Source organism: Diabrotica virgifera, chromosome 5, assembly GCF_917563875.1.
Source record: "Diabrotica virgifera virgifera chromosome 5, PGI_DIABVI_V3a".
NCBI classification, from domain to species: Eukaryota; Metazoa; Arthropoda; class Insecta; order Coleoptera; family Chrysomelidae; genus Diabrotica; species Diabrotica virgifera.
In genome coordinates, this window is record NC_065447.1 from 122,069,689 (window position 1) to 122,093,455 (window position 23,767).

The following is a 23,767-nucleotide window of genomic DNA, read 5'->3' on the forward strand; positions in this document are numbered from 1 at the left end:
ATGTCATTAGAATATAAATATTTTTGACTTATTCCACGACGATGAGCTTGCTAAATACCCAAGTAGGTGGAGGCCAATAAACTAAAGAAGGAGAAGAAGAATATACCTAAATATAAGGTTGTGTCTAGGTATACGTTACCGTGTACGCAAATAAAAAAGTTAGAGTGTCAGTGATTTCTTATTTTTTATTTGTTTAGTGTTTGTTTTTAAATTAACTACGGAGTGTGGACAATTACTTAGTTCTTTTAATGGGTTTAAGAACATTTTCAAACAGTACGAAAAAGATAAGAGACTATAAATTAATATATATTTTTTTTAGTTATAAATGAAATAGTATGTATTACCGTAAAAGATTAAAATAAAAAGAAGACCTAAAGCTTTCACAATAATAATTAACTTGTTCTGAAGCTATTATCCTTGTGGCATTTTTGTAATCAACTATTCTAAATGGGAACTAAGCCACAATTTAACCAAAAAATGATTTTATTAACGTTTCGACGTCTAAATCGGACGTCGTTGTCAAAATACAAAATATTATTAAATTAAACAAAAATGGTGTTGCTTAGTAAAAAATTTTTCTAATAATTTATTTAATCTGACTAATTTTTGTATTTTGACAATGACATCCGATTTGGACGTCGAAACGTTAATAAAATCATTTTTTAGTTAAATTGTGGCTTATTTCCCATTTAGAATACTAAATCCCAACTAAATACATATATTTATTTTGCTAACCTAAATATATACTTTAATATATACATTGATTTATTACAATTAAGTTTGAAGCATCTGAATAGTTCTGCTTCCCTTCCTTTAACAAATATTTTTCTATCAAACACACGCTAAACATATCAAAATAGCATGTACCAAAATATACAGTCACTGCGCACGCTAAATAATAACGTTACTGGCTTGATGAAGTTTAATTCGCGTGTACATACCTAACTTTTTTATTTGCGTACACGTTAGCGTGTACCTAGACACAGCGAAATATAACCATAATAATAACTAATGTAAAACTATGTGACGTCACGGGTCGTTTGAACTATTTTATACCGCTGAAGACTTTAAATACGTATTTCTAAGTTATTACGAGTTTTTGAAGCGTGAAATTTTGGAAATCTCATTTTTAAACAAGACTGAACATTATTATGTAATAAAAAAATTGTGCAAGTTCCCTATTGTGTCGCAAATTCTTCGGTAGAATGCAGTAGGATGTGGTTACCCATACTGAAAGAGGAAGTCAATAGAAAGAAAATACCAAGATTAGTAAGTCAATAATATCGAGCTAGTACATATTTTATATTTTAGTATTACTTACATATCTAGTATTATTAATATTATTAGTAATTAAACATGTTACAAGTCAGAATTTGGTATTATTTTTTGAGAGTAAATTAAATGTAAGACCAAATACTTACGATGTCGGGATAGTATCACAGGTTTTTCCTGGTTTTCCCTTGTGATTTACTATGAAATCTCTAACGCGAGAATTTTACTGTCGTTGCATTTGGTTGTCTTTTTAAAGACAGATCACATGCTATAATTTTTTTGTGACGGATATTCTTGAGTTGGGATTGATTTCATGTAATCGAATGAACTATCTTTCAGTAAGTCGTCCCAGGAACGCAACTCATAAATATTGGCAATATCATTTTAAAGTCTTCTACTTTAAAATGTATAATATATGTCTGAATTGCCAATATAAATGAGTCAGATTAAATAAATTATTAGAAGAATTTTTTACTTAGCAACAACATTTTTATTTTAGTAACATTTTGTATTTTGACAACGGCATCCGATTTGGGCGTCGAAACGTTAATAAAATTATTTTTTCATTTTAATTGTGGCTTATTTCCCATATAAATAATTAATCATAAAAATGCCACAAGGAAATAGCTTCACAATAAAAACGAAGTGTATCCATAAATTTGAGTAAACTTTGGAAAATATTTTTTTCAAATAGAAGCATCTAATTGCATATTTGATCTTAGTTTTTAATTTCAAACAACTTTTCATAATAAGAATTTTCGATCATGAGAAAAATAAAGGTACTTTACTCTTGAACGAAATTCACATTTTTTGACATACCTCGTATAATATTGATAACATCTGATATCTGATAATTGAATCATAGGTTCTAGAGTATGCAGAACTTTTTATGAAAAATAACTTTTTTTCGTAAAATTAATAATAAAAAAGTTTCCCATATGTTTCCAACTTAAGTAGACACGCTGTATACAGGGTGTTTGGTAAAGAATGGGCCATAGCTTAACCTCAGGTTCCTGAGGTTAAAATAGGCCGATTTAAGCTAACTTACCTTAGTACAAAGTTTATAATAACCGAGATACAGGGTGTCAAAGTTAAACTTTTTTTTTTATTTATTAAGTTATTAAGTTATTTTTCGGGTGGAACTACAATGATATTATGCTAAAAATGATGGTGTATCGCAGATTTAAAATGCGTTTATCTCGAAAACGGTTGAGTTTAGGGAGATGAAAGAAGTATACCTTTTTTAAGTAAAGCTAATAGGAGAATAAAAATTTTAATGTCAAAATTATACAGAGTGAGGGATAAAAAAAAATTGAACATAATAAATGAGTGCTGAAAGGCGTATGTGGCGCCCTCTGGGCAATACATAATTTTTGGTAGGGAATTTAGTTTTCTCGACCCAAAAAACCCACACATACCAAATTTCATGTTGTTATCTCATACCTGTCAGGAAATATTCAATAATAAATAAAAAAAAAGTTTAACTTTGACACCCTGTATCTCGGTTATTATAAACTTTGTACTAAGGTAAGTTAGCTTAAATCGGCCTATTTTAACCTCAGGAACCTGAGGTTAAGCTATGGCCCATTCTTTACCAAACACCCTGTATATACACATAAACTATCAAATTCCCTTTTGACGGAAAACATGACTCACCGTGCGAATGGATCCTCATGCAAGACGAAGTAATGTCAGTAGTAACAGTAAAGTAAGGCAACCACAAATCTTCTATGTATGTATCGGAGAAGGTACTTTTTATCGTATGATTAAAATCTTTCCCGCTAAACATAGACGTCATCGGATAAGTAAGGTCTAGAATTTGACGCCACCACTGAGTCATTTTCTAAAAAATATAGAAAAACTGTTTAATAGTGCACAAAATTAAAGATTTTAAGACTGACATACACAAAGTGACTTAATAATCATGTAACAATGTAACCAATAATCCATCAACCAATTAATGGAGTTTTCTTAGAGTAAATATCTTTTAAAATAAAAAATTTCCGACACTGACTTGCACCCTGGACTCCTGGAGTAAAAATTCGGTTGAGCTAGTCAGTCTAACACTTATAATAAGTAACCAAGGTGTATAGTGATTTCTAGAGGTAAAGTTAGATTTTTTAGATTCGTGACCTAACTAGTTTTTCCGATTGATTTGAACACCGATGACTGATAAAATTGGAGGATACATCCTTTATTTTGTTAATTGGGGGCTTCCATTTGACATATATGTGACTGATGCCCATGTTAATTTAAAATGAAAATAAACGATTTCATTTTGATTCAAATCGAGTCTCTTGCCATCCTCTCACACCGTGTTTCGTGGTCTACCCCTTATCAAAGAGGCTTCGCAAGAAGACTGATCTGAATCAAAACTCACCGCGGAGATGGTGTAAATATTCAAATATTTACACCGGCGTATGGTTAGACTGACCTCTAACAGGGAACGATGAAATTAATGAAAGTCTATAATTTAGTCTATACAGTGCTAGTCAAAAGTCCGTACCCCCCCTCGTATCTTTTGAACGGTTATACCTATAATAGTGAAATTTGGAGGGAGGAAATAAACGGACGTAAGCTTCTTAACTAGTCATGACAGGTGACGTAATAGTGACATATGACGTTACAGAGCCACTGTGACCGATAATTTTAAATGGGACCTTATGGCAAGTGATACCTCGTTTGAAAGGTATTTAAAATACCTATTCAGTCACACCAATTTTTTTGGGTTTAAGTTAATTTTGATTTTGGTGAATAAATTAAATAAATATAATATTGTAGTTTTGAATTTAATTAATAAAAAATCAAATATACGCCTATGGATTTTCTGTCAAAAAAGTTGACGTTTTTGAATTCTCTAGTAGTTTTTACGTCAACGTCAACCTGTTTGACAAGTAATCATAGGCGGAATTTTGAATTTTTATTAATTAAATGCGAAACTACAATTTTATATTTATTTCATTTATTCATCAAAATTAGCTTAAACTAAAAAAAAATTAGTATGACTGAATAAGTATTTTCAATACCTTTCAAACGAGGTATCACTTGCCATAAGGTCCCATTTAAAATTATCGGTCACAGTGGCTCTGTAACGTCATCTGTCACTATTGCGTCACCTGTCATGACTAGTTAAGAAGCTTACGTCCGTTTATTTCCTCCCTCCAAATTTCACTATTATAGGTACAACCGTTCAAAAGATACGAGGGGGGGTACGGACTTTTGACTAGCACTGTATACAGTATAATAATAGTCCACTCCTCAACATCGCCAGGGTAACTTAGGAAATAAGAAAATAAATCAGTACAGATAGCTATTTTTTAGACCTAATGTACACAATGTGTTTTTTGTAAAAAATCAATAAACGGAAATGAGTAAAAAAAATGAACAGAAATAAAGCACCTGAGAGCAATGGAAATAAAGAAGGTGGAAGAGAAATCATCAATTACCTAAAAATAATTTTTAATAAATGCTTATCAGCAGAGTCAGGCAAATATGCAATAGTGCATATGCATATGCATTTGCATATTTTTGTAGTTTCTTTTGAATTTTGCATATACTGGTATATTTAAAAAAAAGGGCATAAAATAGGTTTTCAAAGCGAATTTATTTGTTTATTCATGGTTCAAATACCTTCGTACCTGATATTTCTGTGTGGATCAAAGCATCCAGAATTGGTCATTGATATGGGAAAATTATTATGCTCATCAAGCAGTAAGTAAATACAAAGTAAACCTAAATATTTTAAATTGCATGAAAATAATCAGAAAACCAAAAAATATACATTTTTAATTTAAAATGCTTTAAATAACCCCCGATCTAAAAACTATTTAGTTCACTGTAGGAATTGTTTTGCAGATTAAAATATAATAAATAATCCAGCATTGCAAAACTGCTTTACACACCGGTAAAAAAAATAAATTAGAATCGGGAGAGAAAAAGCAAGATTCGATATCTAGGTGCTTAAAATCAACTAATCGGAAATCAAGTGAGCAAGAGACATTTAACCATGATTTGTTCGAAGCATTGTTAAGCTAAAATATATCTTTGTCCAAATTATCAAACGAAAATTTGCGAATATTTCTTGGAAAATACTGCAAATGGAATATTCCAAGTGAAAGAAGCTTAAGAAGAAACGAGGTCGATTCTGTAGGTATATTCTGCGGTACTGAGTAACATAAAATTAGAGACAATAGGAGACAATTATTTTTATGTATGTGTGGATGAAACAATTGATATTTCTGGACGTTACATCGCACATTTATTAATCGGATCTCTTAAAAATGAGCAAGCTTGTAAATCGCATTCAATTGATTCCAAGGAGACAGTTTTAAGGTTTTTGCAAGACAGTTTAGCAATTTTTTTTCTTCCTTTAGCTGTTCCCAACGAAAATTTTTATTTTTCCTTCAGATGCTGTACCTTACATGGTTAAAGTAGGAAGCAATTTGAAAAAATTTTGTCCTCGTTTAGTACATACAACTTGTCTAGCACATGGTTTAAATAGGGTCGCAGAAGAAATTAGAAATAAATTTCCTCTTGTTAATAATTTTATTTCAAATATGAACAAAATATTTCTTAAGGCACCTATAAGGTATCAGTTGAATAAAGAACATTTGCCGAATCTTCCTCTTCCACCAAAACCTATTGTTACTGGATGAGAACTTGATTAGAGGCTGCAATGTTTTATGCAGAAATTTTTCCTGAATTGAAGCCAGTAGATTCTTCCGAACCACGTATACTTTTCAAAGAATTGGTGAAAAATAAAATAGTACCACAGCAACTTTCACACTTAAAATATTATGTACATACATGCATATTTGACACAAATAATACATGCATATACATGTATATTTGACATAAATAAATGCATATAATTGCATATTTGATACAAATAATATGCATATATATGCGTATATATCTTCCTTTTCAGCCTGCATATTTGCCTGACTTTGCTTATCAGAATGGAAAATACATAAACAGTGGAATTCCTCCAACACGATAATATCCGACCTCCGATTGGGACACGGCATATTCGACTCGTTCGGACTTGTTAAGTCGCTGAGCCAGTGAGCTCTAAGGGTACTAACATAGTGTAAGCGGTTTCCGCTTACGGACAAACCGCGCGAATCTGAGCGGTTGTCGCGCGCGTGAATGGTAACACAGTGAGGGTAAAAGCAAAGAATACTCCATCCAACAAGAAGCGAAAGCATCGACTATTTCACGATCCAAATTTCTTTGCGCATGTACGATCCGCCATGTTTCATGTATTATTTCTTATTTCTCAACCTAACCCCTAACAACTGTTTGTTGAACCTAACAAATAATGTGAATGTATTTGTAAAATTACTGTGTTGTTTAGTCTTTTCTAATTGTAGAAAAAAGGATAATACTATTAAATATATCTATGTATTGTTAAAATAAACTCTCATTGTGATGGCTCCACGCAAAGGTGGATTTTCTTGTGTGGTTCGTACTGGGATGCCCCACTAGATCGTAAACAAATAATTCTCTTTTCAGTACTAAGAAATCGTAGCAGGTAAACGATCGTTGGGCAATGAGAGAAGTTCCTTTTAAACATTTATGTGATTCATTTTCAAACATTTATGTGATTCCATATACGTACCTATCTATTAAAATTATTTATTCCCAGATTTTTAATAAAGAATAAAAACAATTTAAACATAGCTACAGTATTTAGTGTTTTATTTAATTTGGAATAGTATTATTTTATTTCCAGTAAACAAACATTTGCTTAATTTTGTTCAGATCATTAAGCATTTATGCAGCACCCTATTCAAAATATGTTTTCGTTATCGTACATTTGAAATCTAACCAAATTTAGTGTACGGTTCTAGAAATAAAAGTCATTTTGAATTTATGCAAGGCAGGTCCACAACATCAATTTTTATTTTATGACAGCTGAGGGAAAAACTTATGAGTGAAAGAAAAAGACTTGCACATAGTGTTTATTAATCTTGAGAAGGTATATAGCAAAGTTACCAGAAACCTATTGGTACTAAGTAGGAAAGGAGTGCCGGCTGAATATGTGAGAGTGGTATAAGAGATGTATCAGACGGTAACAATTAGAGAGAGCGAATGCAGCTGAAACTGGAAAATTTTGTGTGAAAGCAGAGCTTCATTAGGGTTAGGTTAAGTTCCGTATTAAACCCATAGTTAGTAGTTATTAATAACTAGAACTAGCGAATAACTAAAAAAGATGTTAGAAATGAGTATATAAGAAAAAATTGGGTGTGGATCCTATTGGAAACAAAATAAGAAACAGGTTAAGGTGGCTAGATGCTAGATCTGATGTCTTCTTTCTTTTATATAGGCAGTACTGCCTGTTTTTCTTCAACGATGCATTTCATTCTGTCCCTAAATTGTCATTCCAGTTTTTCCTTGTGTGTCCTATACTTATTCTGCCTAACAGTGACTTGTCCCTGGCTATTCTTACTATTCTTGAAACATCCTGCTTATATGTTGATTCCACTATTCTTTTCCGTTCTTTACCCAGGTATTTATATTTTCTACCCCACATATGCGTCTGATTTCCTCACTTCTTACCCTGTCCTGTAGTCCTTTGTCAGCAATCTTTCTTAAGATCTTCATTTCGTTGGTCTCCAGATGTTTTTGTGTTTTGCTTTTATCTGGTCTTGTTTCGGCCGTATAAGTCATAACTGGCCTAATAACTGACATATATTCCGGCCTTTGTTTGCACTCTTACGTGTTTGTTTTTCCAAATTGTGTCGTTTAGACATCCGGCCCTTCTATTGGCTTTAATTATTTGTTCTTTTACCTCTTCTTTGATATTGTTGTCAGCTGATAGATTAATTCCCAGGTATTAGATGCTAGATGTGATAGGATAATTGTTATATATCCAGGCGAATTGAATTTGGTACAGAACAACCAGAGTTTCCAGAAACCTCAGATGCACAGAAAGAAATCGAAGGTGAATAAAGTCATTGCCTCAGCCGCAGAGTTTCCTCATGCAGCGAGAATATGGTGGTGTTGGAGGTCAATAGACATTCAAAGAAATTTCTCAAAAGGAAACAAAAAAAGTCATGAACCTAAGACAAAGTTAATAGAAAATTTGAAAGTATAATTCTGTACTAAGTAAAAAGGTCTTGGGCCAAAAATATCTGTTTTGACAAGTTTTTTAATACGAAAAAAAAGTAATAGAAATCGATAGAAATTTTCATCTGTTTTGAAATTAACTGATTAAATTCAACTAAGCATTAAAAATCCATGACGTTTACATAGTTTAAAAAACTTAGTCAAAATCGATATTTTTAACTTAAAACCTTTTTACTTATAAGTACAAAATTGATATATGGGTTATATTAAATTTTACAGAGAAAAATACAATTAATATTAAATAGATCAACTTAAAAACACTAGTTTTAATTATTACTTTGTTTCTCAGCGTAAGTCAAATTTCCTACTGTTTTGAACGAATTCCTCATTACTTTTCTTAGTGTAGTGTGAAGTATTACCACTACCATTCTCCGGCCGATATTTCTGTCCCCTGAACATCAAATGAGCCGACAGGTGCTTTCGCTTCTTGTTGGATGGAGTATTTTTTGGTAAAAGCAAGAAAACCCGTTCAAATTTGTCACTTTCGTGTACAATTTCTAGCAAAAGTCTTCTGATGACGATATGATTGCTTTTGATTCTGTTTTGACTAAATTGAAAAGAAAAAAAGTTGGTATACATTTTCTTAATCGCGAAAGAATAATTTATGGAGAATACCATCATCTATTTCAAAATTTAAAAAAAGTTAATGAAAGAAAGTGCAATATCATTCTCCCTCGTGTCCCAAAGGGGGTCTTTCAAAAACGGCAGCAATGCCTCCTTATTCCTTGTAAAAACACTAAACCCGCGCGACAAAAAGCGGAAGTAAACTAAAACGTGCATTAATTTTGAAAACGTATAAAAGCGGGTCCGCGCGGATTAACCGTAAGCAGAAACCGCTTCCACTGTGTTCGTGTACAGACGAGTGGTGGGAGGTGCTACTAGCCCGAAAAATATAGAATAAACTGGATAAGACTCGATTAAATTACTTGCTAATCTACTCGACTAAATTTTTGTTGTTCAGACACGTTTAGTTACTAAACTACTCACTACTCGTCTAAAATAGGTACTATACTGAAGTTCACTTACAGAGATACGCCTGTGCTTTCTATATGACAGAAATAACTACAATGTTGTCACAGTTTTTAATCATACGTTATGGACCGGCTCTTATAAAATAATTATAATTTGGGAAATATTTATTAATGTAAAATGGAAACATACTACACTTTTGTGAACATTTTTTTGAGTTTGGCCATACTTATTTTAAAAAAGTAGTAAAATTTACAATGGCAGTAGAATTGGAAACACTGTTATATTATATCCGTACAATGCCATCTGAATTTGACTTCCACTATAGCATATTCTGAACTAGGGATTAAAGAAGAAGGCTCAGTTACACGACGTTACTAACACGTACGAGTTACTGGGGAGAGTACTGGAGGCGAGTGTTTCAAACACTCGCTCCAAACCCGTTTTTAATGTGTAGACGCGCTATTCTTTTTCTCATAGACATCTTTCAGTGCGTCACAGTTTTTCGATTTCTTTCTAACGCATTAAATAGGGAACTTGCATAAAATTTTAAATTCGAAAAAAATGTTATAAATCACAACAGAACATAATTTAGAACCTGTATCAAAGATAAAAAAGTTTTGTTTGTCTTTTGTTTGGCCCCTAAAGACGACTAAAAATTTAACTTATACCAGCCACCTCAAAACGCGTCGTGACGTCACGCCGTTGTATGTTTACATTCTACACCAATTGTATATATAATTTTAAATTAGACATTATAAACGTCAGTAAAAAATACACTTATGTGACGTTAAAAGTGTTTTTGATCGTTTGAACTATTCATAGAAAATTTGTACTTTTACAAAATGGTTTTATTTTCAATAGTAAACCTTCTTTCCTTTCCTTCAAAAACTGTATCAAACTCCAATCTCAACAAACTGGTATATATTATTACAACGACATACGATAAATGTCATTAGAATATAAATATTATTCCTTTATTCCCAGACGACGAGCTGGCCAAATACCCAAGTAGGTGGAGGTTAATAAACTAAAGAAGGAGAAGAAGAATATAACTAAATATAACGTTGTGTCTAGGTACACGTTAACGTGTACGCAAATAAAAAAAGTTACGAGTGTCAGAGTGTTGGAATTTGTTTAATCGCGTTGTGTTTACACTTTAATTTTAATATTGATTAGTAAAGAGATTTTTTATTTGTTTAGTGTTTGTTTTTAAATTAACTATGCAGTGTGGACAATTATTTAGTTGTTTTAATGAGTTTAACAACATTTTAAAACAGTATAAAAAAGTTAAGAGACTATAAATTAATATATACTTTTTTAATTATAAGTGAAATAGTATTACCGTCCAAAATTAAAATAAAAGGAAGACCTAAAGCTTTCACAATAATAATTAACTTGTTCTGAAGCTATTTCCTTGTGGCATTTTTGTAATCAACTATTCTAAATGGGAAATAAGCCACAATTTAACTAAAAAAATGATTTTATTAACGTTTCGACGTCTAAATCGGACGTCGTTGTCAAAATATAAAATATTATCAAATTAAACAAAAATTTTGTTGCTTAGTAAAAAATTTTTTCTAATAATTTATTTAATCTGACTTATTTTTGTATTTTGACAATGACATCTGATTTGGACGTCGAAACGTTAATAAAATCATTTTTTTAGTTAAATTGTGGTTATTTCCCATTTAGAATAGTTCATTATAATAATTAACTTACGTATAAAAATTATTTTAACAATATTTTGTACGTGTCATGTCAACTAAATACATATATTTATTTTGCTAACCTAAATATACTTATACTTTTATATATACATTGATTTATTACAATTAAGTTTGAAACATCTGAATAGTTCTGCTTCCCTTCCCTTAACAAATATTTTTCTATCAAACAAACACTAAACATATCAAAATAGCTAGTAAATACCAAAATATACAGTCACTGCGCACGCTAAATAATGACGTCACTGGCTTGATGAAGTTTAATTCGCGTGTACCTAACTTTTTTATTTGCGTACAGGTTAGTGTGTACCTAGACACAGCGAAATATAAACATAATAATAACTAATGTAAAATTATGTGACGTCACGCGTCGTTTGAACTATTTTATACCGCAGAAGACTTTAAATATGTATTTCTAAGTTATTACGAGTTTTTGAAGCGTGAAATTTTTAAAATCTTATTTTTAAACAAAACTTAACATTATGTAATAAAAAAAATGTGCAAGTTCCCTATTGTATGTGACAGAAAAAAAGGCACGTCTGTGATTACAGACATTTATAACATTTATTCTAGTTGTCGATAGATGGCGCTATAATCGAAAAGAATTATTTACGAATTATATAATATATCTACGAATATAATCTGTACAATTTATAAGACTATACAAATCAAAGAAAATACCATTTTATAAATGCAATAAACACAATTGATTTGTTTTTATGCCAAATTGCAAATAAAATGTGACAACTGTCAGATTTAACTAAAATGTCATGTTAGAATAAATGTATATTATCACGGACTTGCCTTTTTTTCCATCATTTGTGACGCACTGGCTCATGAAAATAAGCATATCAGAGACTTCGTAGCACCTCAACTAATTACTGCTACCAGTTACTACAAGTGTGTAACCAGTCTCTACGGTGCTAGTGCGTCATACAGTCCAGTATTGCGTGGTAGAAGTATTGGTGGGGGAACCTACTCATTGCAGTAAATAGGATTGCTTTCTATTTACTCGACTGGCATGAACACTCGCAGCGAGTACTATACTGGAATAAAAAACACCAATTTACACAAGGAGAGTACTAAAAGTCAGTATTCGGTTTTAGTGACTCGTACGAGTTACTATCGTCTCGTGTAACTGAGCCTATGTTAAGAAGCATGTTGAGTAAGTGAGTACAAATAGACAGTCTGAAAAATGAAAGAATACCCATGAACGATCACATCAATCACCGATTTTGTATTTGCTGTCTTTTTCTATAACAAACGTTTGTTATTTATAGAAAAGACATATAGAAAAAGACAGCAAATACAAAATAAGTGATTGATGTGATCGTTCATGGGTATTCTTTCATTTTTCCGACTGTAAATATAGAGAAAGAAAATTATTGGTAAAAACTCGCAAAACGAATGTGAATACAAAAGAAAATATATAAAAACATGGAAGACAACCGTACAGATGATCCCAAACCCTTTTTTCAGTACGTCATAGTTTGTCGAATTAGCTCTAACGCATTAAGCTCGAAGTGACAGAAAAACGTACGTCCGTGATTATTATACATAGAACTTCGAAAATTATGTATTTGTTGAAGGTTATTTCCATATTAAAGCGACTTATACTTAGAGATGTATAATTGGTTGACTAATCATAGTGTTCTAAATAGATAACCAATCCATGATGCGAATAAAGATAATTTGAAACAGAAGTAATCTATGGTGACAGTATATTTACAGTGTTAACGAATAAAATGACAATTTTGTAATACTAGGTTAGAAATTTGTCAACGACGTAAATACCAATATTTTATGTCATTGGTGTATTCGGACATTGTATAGTGAAATTGTATTCTAAATATAAATATTCTGACAAGTGTCAAATTATTGTCTGCATGACAACTAAAATGTCATGCAGCGATTCTCGACATTATTAAAATCATATATGACGTCAAAATTAATGACGTACTGAAAAAAGGGTTTGGGATCATCTGTATATACGTATTTCAGCCTAGTTGGGCACCTTCAGTACGGTGTGGCTAAGTTTCGAAAGGAGCATGTTAACTTGGGAAAGGATTACTACAAGAGTAATGTTGCTATTTTTGGTCATATGCCAGAAGACCCTCTCATCTAAGTACGACAACTAACACAGCCAAGGAGGTAAGTCTACCTGAGGAAATATGAAACCAATTTTTTGGTTCCAATGAGTCGGCATTCGTTACGCCGACGACACAGTCACTATCGCTGAAAATGAGGAAGACCTGCAGAAGCTACTAAACAAAATTTGTGATACTGGGAAAACAGTTTGGTTTAACAATAAACATACAAAAAACAAAAATCATGGTTATCAGTAACAGGGATAAAGTCATAACAAGGATCGAGATAAAAATGTTATTCAGCGAGTAGAGCTCGCTCGTGGTTGTTGTTCTTTTTGGGATGTAGCTGATTGTATGACAGGGGCCCGCCTTTTCAACACAATGCCACCGACGTCCCGCATACTGTCACGTCCAGCACTTACTCCGGATATGCTCTGGCGATCCTCAGGCAGTGGCCTTGAACATAAATTTTTATTCATAATTTTTATGAGTGTGCATTTTATCCACTCTCAGGGTGTTAGTTTTTGCTCCACAGCATTTAACCCTGTTACCCTTTGGGTATCGGTGCGACGAATACCTGAAGAACATCCTACATTCGCAGGAGGCCGCGCCTGGTAGAAGAACTAACAAAAACTCCCACAGAGATAACTAATTATTGTTACATAATTATTACAAATAGGGAACTTACACATTTTTTATTACATAATAATGTTAAGTTTTGCTTAAAAATGAGATTTCCAAAATTTCACGCTTCAAAAACTCATAATTACTTAGAAGTAAACTTTAAAATCTTCTGTGTATTTAAAATAGTTCTAACGACCCGTGACGTCACCTACTTATATTTTATTTAGGTTTATGGTTATATTGTCCTTTTCATGAGCATTTTTCAGTGCGTAACAAATGATACGAAAAAGGGTAAGTCCGTGATAATACACATTTATGACATTTATTCTAACATGACATTTTAGTTAAATCTGACAGTTGTCACATTTTATTTTCAATTTGAAATAAAAACAAATCAAATGTGTTTCTTGCATTTATAAAATGGTATTTTCTTTGATTTGTATAGTCTTATAAATTATACAGATTATATTTGTAATATTATTATCTAATTAAAAAAAAATATTATTTTTATTATGGCGCCATCTATCGACAACTAGAATAACTAGAGTAAATGTTATAAATGTCACCGACGAAATGTAATCACCGACGTGCGTTTTTTTTCTGTCACATACAATTTAATGCGTTAGAAAGAAATCGAAAAACTGTGACGCACTGAAAGATGATCATGAGAAAAAGAATATTTGGACGGCGTTATGCAGAAAGCTACCAACCCTCAATAGTGGCAAACTGAGATAATCAAGTTTAAAGTTTTTATTGATTTAAAAAATCTGTAGGATATGTTGCTACTACTTTGTAACTTTTTTTTGACTGTGGATAAATATTTTGGTATTTTCTACATGTTTAAATATTTTAATTGTAAATTAAAAAGAGAAATGGCAAATTTTTGTGGATTGGTAGGTTTCTGCATTTTGCAAAGTGGGAAATTAATACCAACAATATTAAATAAAGACAACAGTAAAGGTAGAAAAATTATTTTTATTTACAGGAAGTTAAGGATATGAATATTTAACGTATTAATTTAATAAATTTTAATATTAATCTACTTCATCTACTTCAGAATCTAGATCTTCAACATTGACATTGTAACCCTCAACATCTTCAGTTACATTGGCACCCTGCAAATTTTGATAAAAAGTCAATGCATCAGTAGGAATAAGGTGCATCATTTCCTTTAAATTTTGTAATTTCGCCTCAGCGAAATTTTTTTATACGGTTGTGAAAAATCGTGTTGTTGTATCATTAGCCGAAATGGGCCAGACTTTTCTATTTTGATTGACCTAATCTTCAACCAATTAATTTTTTTTTATCTTCGGTCACTTTGCGATTAGCAATTTTTTTCTCAATGTTTATTACGCCTAAAAAATCTTCGACGTGCATTTGGGTTACTACCAATGGTCTCTGCTTTCTACAAGAACGCATTACCTCGATATAGTCATTTGGGGTAACTATATAATCTTTCTCACAATAAAACACTGAAAACTTTTGTTTTCTATACTTCCACAAAATTTATTATTTACAACTATGTGACTACAGCTGTTTCGGCAGAATGCCTTTCTCAAGTGATATAATTTACAATGTGTTTGCCTTTTTAAGTCTCTAACTGAAGAGGTTGAGGAGTGGGGAGCTGTTTGTCTCGAGTTGGTCATTCAGAATTATATCTGTATTTTTCAGTTTACTAATTTCCATAGATTCTAAAAAAGATAGCTTAAGGCCTTTATTTTGGATATGCAGAATTTGAAACTCTTTATTGAAATCTTCAAATTCTGCATATCCAAAATAAAGGCCTTAAGTTATCTTTTTTAGAATCTATGGAAATTAATAAACTGAAAAATACAGATATAATTCTGAATGACCAACTCGAGACAAACAGCTCCTCAACCTCTTCAGTTAGAGACTTAAAAAGGCAAACCCATTGTAAATTATATCACTTGAGACAGGCACTCTGCCGAAACAGCTGTAGTCACATAGTTGTAAATAATAAATTTTGTGGAAGTATAGAAAACAAAAGTTTTCAGTGTTTTATTGTGAGATATGAACTTCCATCAAGTAACGGTCGAATCCATCAATTATGTATATAGTCCATGGTAATAAGGTTTTTCCCATGACACTCGAGCAGCCAGGGTACTGAAGCGTTTTTTCGACAGGTAATACCTATAAGAGCAAATTGTAACTATTTCCTGCGTAGGATCTGGCGGCCATTTTTATTTATAAACAATTAAGTGTAAAAAATGGCATTTTTCCCTCTTTTTTCAAATCAATGGATGGTTTCCTTAGTACAAATATCTTTGAGATTATGGAAAAAGCTTTAAAATGACGTATTACAAAGTTTGATATACTCATTTATTGTAAATATAATTGCGAAAAAAGGTCGGAATTGCAAAAAAAATTAATTTCGCAATATCTATTGTAAAAATTAGTGTACATATTTGAAATTCTTGTCATATAAGGGTTCTTTGGTGCTTAATATGTTATAAAAATTTGAAAGCGATTCATTCAATTGTTTAAATTTTATTCAAATTGTTTTTCCCAGAGAGCATTTTTTTCGCAATAACATAAGTCAGAAAAAAATGACGTTAGAATCATTCCACAGGTGTCAAATGAAAGAGCATGAGCTATATTTTCAACTTGGTTTAAAATAAGCGAATAAAAAATGTATTTATTAGTAATAAATAATTATGCAAAAGTATCATAAATCTTTCCTTATAAACTTTTTATTTTGTTATATAAGAAATTATTTATATTTATTACAATTTTTTATCAATTATGATATAAATAACATTACTTGGTAGTTGTGCACTTAAAAAAGGGTAAAAAAGTTAATTTTTTTGGAAAAAGTTATCCAAAAAGTTTATAAGGAAAGATTTACGATACTTTTGCATAATTATTTATTACTAATAAATGCATTTTTTATTTGCTTTTTTTAAACCAAGTTGAAAATATAGCTCATGTTCTTCCATTTGACACCTATGGAATGGTTCTACCGTCATTTTTTTCTGACTTATGTTATTGCAAAAAAATGCTCTCTGAGATAAACAATTCGAATAAAATTTAAACAATGAAATGAATCGCTTTGAAATTTTTATCACATATTAAGCACTAAAGAACCCTCATTTAACAAAAATTTCAAACCTGTACACTAATTTTTACAACAGTTATTGCGAAAATAATTTTTTTGCAATTCCGACCTTTTTTCGCAATTATATTAACAATAAATGAGTATATCGAACTTTGTAATACGTCATTTTAAAGCTTTTTCCATAATCTCAAAGATATTTGTACTAAGAAAACCTTAAGGTTCACTGTTTTCCATTGATTTGAAAAAAAAGGGAAAAATGCCATTTTTGACACTTAATTGTTTATAAATAAAAATGGCCGCCAGATCCTACGCAGGAAATAGTTACAATTTGCTCTTATAGGTATTACCTGTCGAAAAAACGCTTCAGTACCCTGGCTGCTCGAGTGTCACGAACAGGGTATATTTTTGTCTTATTACCCTGGCCTAATAATCTTTGCTGTCGTTTAAGAGCCGACTCAATATCACTGAAATCAGTGTCGTTGGGCAAAAAACTATGACCAGAACAGAGATATTTTACGGTAATGCTTTCTAGGTTTGTGCGTGTCCCATGCAAAATTGATTTAAGAATAAGTATTAACTTAATTTTTCGATTTTGCCCACCGCAAGAATCACACCAAAGCGTAAGATGTTTAACTTCTGGAGTTAATTTAGTTGTAACATGTTTTATAAGGCAAGAGCCTATTTCTTGGGCGCCCCTTCCAGCTGAACCTTCTACCCAAGCGTAGCAGTATCCTCTATTTTTTTTAGCACTGTGTATTCCTGCATTATACACCCACAACTGACGCTTATAAAATACGATGCCTGTAGGTATTCTGGGAAGCGGTAGGGTTTTTTCCAAGTCAATATTTAAACAATCTTGATCTGTTTGTTCAGTCGCTATCTTGAAATCATCTCTTCTCATTTTCTGTGCCTCCTCTGCAACTTGCAAATGCTTCGTATGTTCCTGCTTGAACTCTTCTTTTTTTCTTCATCCTTTTCATTATCTATTTTCATTTTAAAAGTATCGCAAACATTGCAGGTGTCTTTTTTTAATGGCTTTATTTTCAAATTAAATTTCGTGTAGAATATGTTCTTGTATGACATTAAGCTTACGGGATTGGTTTCTTCCTGCTTGTACATGTCATACATTTGTTGTAAAGTGATACCAGGTGGTAAATATTTCGCCTCTGTCTGTTCCCGACGGTAGTGTGAAATGTATTTAAGTATTTTATTAATATGACTAACAACTGCTTGAATTCGTTCATCTGCTAATTTGTTTTTGCCCCCCTGCTTTAAACCTCTTTGATCACTAATAGGAGCCCGACCATAAAATTTCTTTAAAGCAGTGTTTACTCGAAATGCAGTTACCTTTAGAGTATTTATAAACATTTCTCTACACACTTTTGTTTCCTTTAATTTATAAATTCGAGATAATTTCCTTTTTTCAATATTTCTACCATAAGACCTTTTTTTTCAATCTCGGATACACTAGCAGCAATAAAATTAGTTTGAGCATCATATGAATTTAGCGACCAAAACCTCTCAAATTCACATTTTTGACTTTCAACAGAAACATTTTCTGCACATTTAGATGTACAGTTACAATGGAAATCCCCAATATTTGCAGAAAGCTACCAACCCACTTGGATGCAAGTGGCGCTTTGTTAAAATTCTAAAAGTGGGTTGGAAGGTTTCTGTAAATTAAAAGTATACTACCAAGTGGGTTGGTAGGTTTCTGCAAATTAGAGTATCAGTTAAATTTAATATGTGGCTTAGCATTTTTATAGTTTTATAGGTTATATATTAATCTAGAGGTGATAGGTTTTTACAGAATGCAGAACTCGTATTGTGTTGTCCAAATATGCATCCAACCCAATATCTGATATATTGAGGGTTGGTAGCTTTCTGCATAACGCCGTCCATTTATATTTTAATGACATTTATCGTATGTCATTGTAATAATATGTACCAGTTTGTTGAGATTGGAAAATCTATCAAAATATTTATAAAACTGAGTGTCAGTGTCAAAACGAATGCCAAACCTAATGAATTAATGGTGAGGACATCCGATACTAAAATTATATAACGTGACGACCAACGAGGGCGCGTTTTGGGCTGGCTGCTCTAATATGAGTTTTTAATCGTCTTTAGGGGCCAAACGAAAGACCAAAAAAACTTTTTTTTCATTGATATATGTTTTAAATTATGTTTTGTTGTGATTTGTAGCATTTTTTTTTCGAATATAAAATTGTATGCAAGTTCCCTATTGTGGAAAGAAGTGTTTTAAATATTTACATATAAAAATTTTCAGTAGTAATTACACAAGAGCTCTAAAATTATCGATTTGTATCCCGAGTGATACTTTTACAGTTTTAATTATGTCAAAGTGTCACGAGGGCAAAACAAATCAGTTATTTTAGAGCTCTCGTGTAGTTACTACTGAAAATGTTTATATGCAAATATATGTAAGAGTGTAATTCGATAAGATTAGTTCATAAATAAAACTGTTCTTTAAATCATTTTAAGTAATATTTTACTGATATCTTTGCCTGAATATTTTCTAAACCTGTCCATGGTGTTCTTTTTGACAAGTTGTAAAACATTAATTGTCATTAATATCACTGAATGTTCATTTTGCGTAGCAACGAAGGGCATCTGACGTAATACCTACTTGACGACGTGAAATTATCGAAAAAAATTCCCGCTGTAATTTTTATTCTTGTAGCGTTCTATTGGTCAGAATCTGTATGAATGAAATAATCTTCAAAATATTATACCAGTCCACAGGTATTAGTCGGAGAGATAGAAGCGGATTTTGTGCGTGATAAGTAATATGGAAAAACTATACGTTGATATGTTGAATTAGTTGTGTACATGCCTTTCACCAACGGCCGGAAACCAGAGTGGGGTCCGAGGGTAGTTATAAGGGGTCAAAGTCGCGGTTTTTATTATTTTTTTATGATGCTCATGATCGAGATAGTGCACCAAAATTTGGGAATAAGTAGGTCATGACGTACCTAAGTAAAATCTCTAGGGGCGGAACGCTGCGTGGCCGACAAAGGGGTGGGGGTAGGGGTGAATATAAAAAATATAAAGGGTTTTTTTGCGACGTTCGTGATTGAGATAGTGGACCAAAATTTGGGAATAAGTAGATCATGACATTACTGAGTAAAATCCCCAGAACTGGAAAACCAGGGTGGGGGACGAGGGTAGTTATAAGGGTCAAAGTCGCCGTTTTTATTATTTTTTTTGTGACGCTCATGATCGAGATAGTGCACCAAAATTTGGGAATAAGTAGGTCATGACGTAACTAAGTAAAATCTCCAGGGGTGGCACGCTGCGTGGCCGACAAAGGGGTGGGGCAGGGATGAATACAAAAAAAAGGGGGTTTTTGCGACGTTCGTGATTGAGAGCGTGCACCAAAATTTGGGAATAAGTAGACCATGACATAACAAAGTAAAATCCTCAGAGCCGGAAACCCGAGGTGGAAGACGAGGATAGTTATAAGGGGTAAAAGTTGCGGTTTTTATTATTTTTTTATGACGCTCATGATGGAGATAGTGCACCAAAATTTGGGAATAAGTAGACCATGACATTACTAAGTAAAATCCCCAGAGCCGGAAACCAGAGTGGAGGACGAGTGTAGTTATAAGGGTCAAAGTCGCCGTTTTTATTATTTCTTTTTTGTGACGCTCATGATCGAGATACTTCACCAAAATTTGGGAATAAGTAGGTCATGAGGTAACTAAGTACAATCTCCAGGGGTGGAACGATGCGTGGCCGATAAAGGGGTGGGGGTAAGTGTGAATATAAAAAAATATTAGGGGTTTTTGCGACGTGCTAGATTGAGATGTGTGCACCAAAATTTTGGAATAAGTAGAACATGACTCAGCTAAGTAAAATCCCCAGAGCCGGAAACCAGAGTTGGGGATGAGGGTAGTTTTAAGGGGTCAAAGTCGTCGTGTGTATTATTTTTTTTTGTGACCCGGCACAGCATTTGTCCCCCACGCAACGTTCCGCCCCTGGAGATTTTACTTAGTAATGTCATGATCTACTTATTCCCAAATTTTGGTGCACTATCTCGATCACGAACGGCAAAAAAACCCCCATATATTTTAATACTCACCCCTGCATACCACCCCTTTGTACGCAAAGCAGCGTTCCGATCCTGGAGATTTTACTTAGGTACGTTATCACCTACTTACTCCCAAATTTTGGTGCACTATCTCCATCATGAGCGCCACAAAAAAAATAATAAAAACCGCAACTTTTACCTCTTATAACTACCCTCGTCCGCCACTCTGGTTTCCGCCTCTGGGGATATTACTTAATTATGGCATGGTCTACTTATTCTCAAATTTTGGTACACTATCTCAATCACAAACGTCGCAAAAAACCCCTTACATTTTTTTATATTCACCCCTGCTCCACCCCTTTGTCGGCCACGCAGCGTTCTACTCCTGTAGATTTTACTTAGTTACGTCATGACCTACTTATTCCCAAATTTTGGTGCACTATCTCAATCATGAGCGTCACAAAAAAAATAATAAACAACGGGACTTTGACCCCTTATAACTACCTTCCTCCCCCACTCTGGTTTCCGGATCTGGGGATTTTACTTATTTATGTCATGGTCTACGTATACCCAAATTTTGGTGCACTATCTCAATCACGAACGTCGCAAAAAACCCCTTATATTTTTTATATTCACCCCTACCCCCACCCCTTTGTCGGCCACGCAGCGTTGCGCCCCTAGAGATTTTACTTAGGTACGTCATGACTAGTGTTGCCAGGTCAGATTTAGTTTTAATCGGTACATAAGCAAAAACAAATCGGGATTCAGGGTTGTAGATCGGGACAAATAAACAACAATAGCCCAGTAAATGACCGTTTTGGAGTGTAATTTTCAGAATCAACTACGAATGGCATGACAATCTGGTTTTAGGTTCTACTTACTGTCTACTTCAAAGTTGAACTTGTACCGTTGGTTGCTTTTACTTGGGGGGTGACAGTCAGAGTTACCCTTTCTCGGGGGTAAAAAACGCGCGTTTAAGGTAAGTCAAAAAATGGAACAACTGACTGACTCTAAAGAACTTTTGTTTTATATAAATTTTAAACTAAGTCAATACTTGTCGAGTAATTTTACCGAATAAAATATTCTTAGCAAAAATGTAGCTCTTAAAAAAGCAAAAAAAAATTGTATGTTCAGAAAGTCTATAAAACCAGTAAAAGCAAAGTTGGAGCTCATCAAAAATGCGTTCTTATTCGTCAAATTCCAAATCGAATTTTTCAACTTAAAATAACCAAAAAATTAAGCAATTTTCGGGCAAGCTCTAATAAAAATTTTTAAAGTCTTTAAAAGAATCTTTAATTTTGTTTTATATAAAAGTCTCTAGTATTAAAACTAAGCGAGTTACGCTCACAATAAAAATGCTCTTTTTTCAAAATAACTTAAAAGTATTAGGAATACTAAAAATCTCAAGAGGAGTAAAAAGTAGGTAGGTTTTGCTTTTATAAATATGATAGATTCATTTTGTTTTTCTGTAAGACAAAAATTGATTAAAATATGGCTGTTCATATTTTGCATACACTCGTGATTAGTGACTCGTTCAGGCTTTCAATCATATAAAAAATACATAAGTGAAGTAAATTGTTTGTATTTTTTTAATTTTTTTGTCGAAAAATAAACATTTTCAATCGTAAATAACTCGAAAAGTAACTAGGTTAAAATTTTATAGAACTAAAATTGCTAAGAATTAGTCAATTTATCCATCTCCGGACTTATTTTAAATGCGCGGTTTTTCACCCCCCAACTAGGGGTAACTGTCACCCCCGAGTAAAAGCAACCAACGGCACAAGCCGTCCAAATTTTCATGCAATCCGGAGTTGATCCTGAAAATTACACGGTATCGCCGTATTTCCCGTTCATTTACTGGACTACAAGGTGTTTCTATAATCTGTATTTAATCCTACATAATAATAATAATCAGACGAAATTACAAAAAAAAATCGAAGATTAAGTAAGTTGTTTATTTTTTATTAAAATTATATTTTTCATTCGATTTTGCCGCTTTTAGGAGTGCCTTGTTTTTATAACATACCTAATGTCTGTCCCACCTTGACTTTACAGTACACGAACATACAGCAATACAATCCTTATGGGAGTTTTTAGCGCGGCGATGCCGATTTTCTTCAAAAGAATTTTCAATCGGACATTACCAAGGTCCTAAAAATGTAGGTCCCTAAAAATGTTAAATTAAAACTAACCCGTTACAGTCAAGTAAAACAATATTTTTCATTGTTTTTTTTTGTGAGTGATAGTCATTTTTAAAAAGTAATCAGCAATTTTATAATTGATATGCGTAATAACTTTTTTGGGTTAAGAATGTTAGAATATTCAACATTAAAAGTGGATGTTGTTCTATGGTTGTTAATTTATGTATTGACAGTATAGACAGTTCTGAAATAATTTCAAGAAAAATATAAAATAAAGTCGGTCAAGTTCAAGTAAAGTTTTATACTGTCCTACCAGGTCCTCCAGTTGAGAATAAATAAAGTATAATAATTGTTGATGGTCGGTTCACCTAAATTAATTATAACAAAGAATATTGAATAAGCTTAAAATTATTACTGATAATATTGTATTGAGTAACTCAATACTCAATACAAATAATACAAATAATGCTTATTTGCAAAATTTGGATCCTAATTGCAGTTTATTTTTATTCTTAATGACTGATTCTCAAGATGAAATTAATGTCATTTTAATGTGTTTACACCCTACGACAGTTGCAGTGAAAGCGAGGAAGACGGGATTATAGAAAGAAGCTAAAATATATAGTTTAAATGTATTTTAATTATTTCTGTAGGTACCTACGTATTTATTAAGGTTTAACATTGTT

The 23,767-nt window shown here is 32.4% G+C and overlaps 1 protein-coding gene across 7 annotated transcripts in view; it reads right to left on the bottom strand.

Moving 5' to 3' along the window:
* LOC126884349 (neuropathy target esterase sws) overlaps window positions 1-23,767 on the bottom strand; it is a 1,280,173-nt gene that overhangs the window by 498,338 nt on the left and 758,068 nt on the right. For all 7 annotated transcript variants that reach the window (XM_050650280.1, XM_050650276.1, XM_050650273.1 and 4 more), the window contains one exon: window positions 2,929-3,115. In XM_050650280.1, the coding sequence (XP_050506237.1) occupies window positions 2,929-3,115 (187 nt within the window). The remainder of the gene's footprint in view (window positions 1-2,928; window positions 3,116-23,767) is intronic.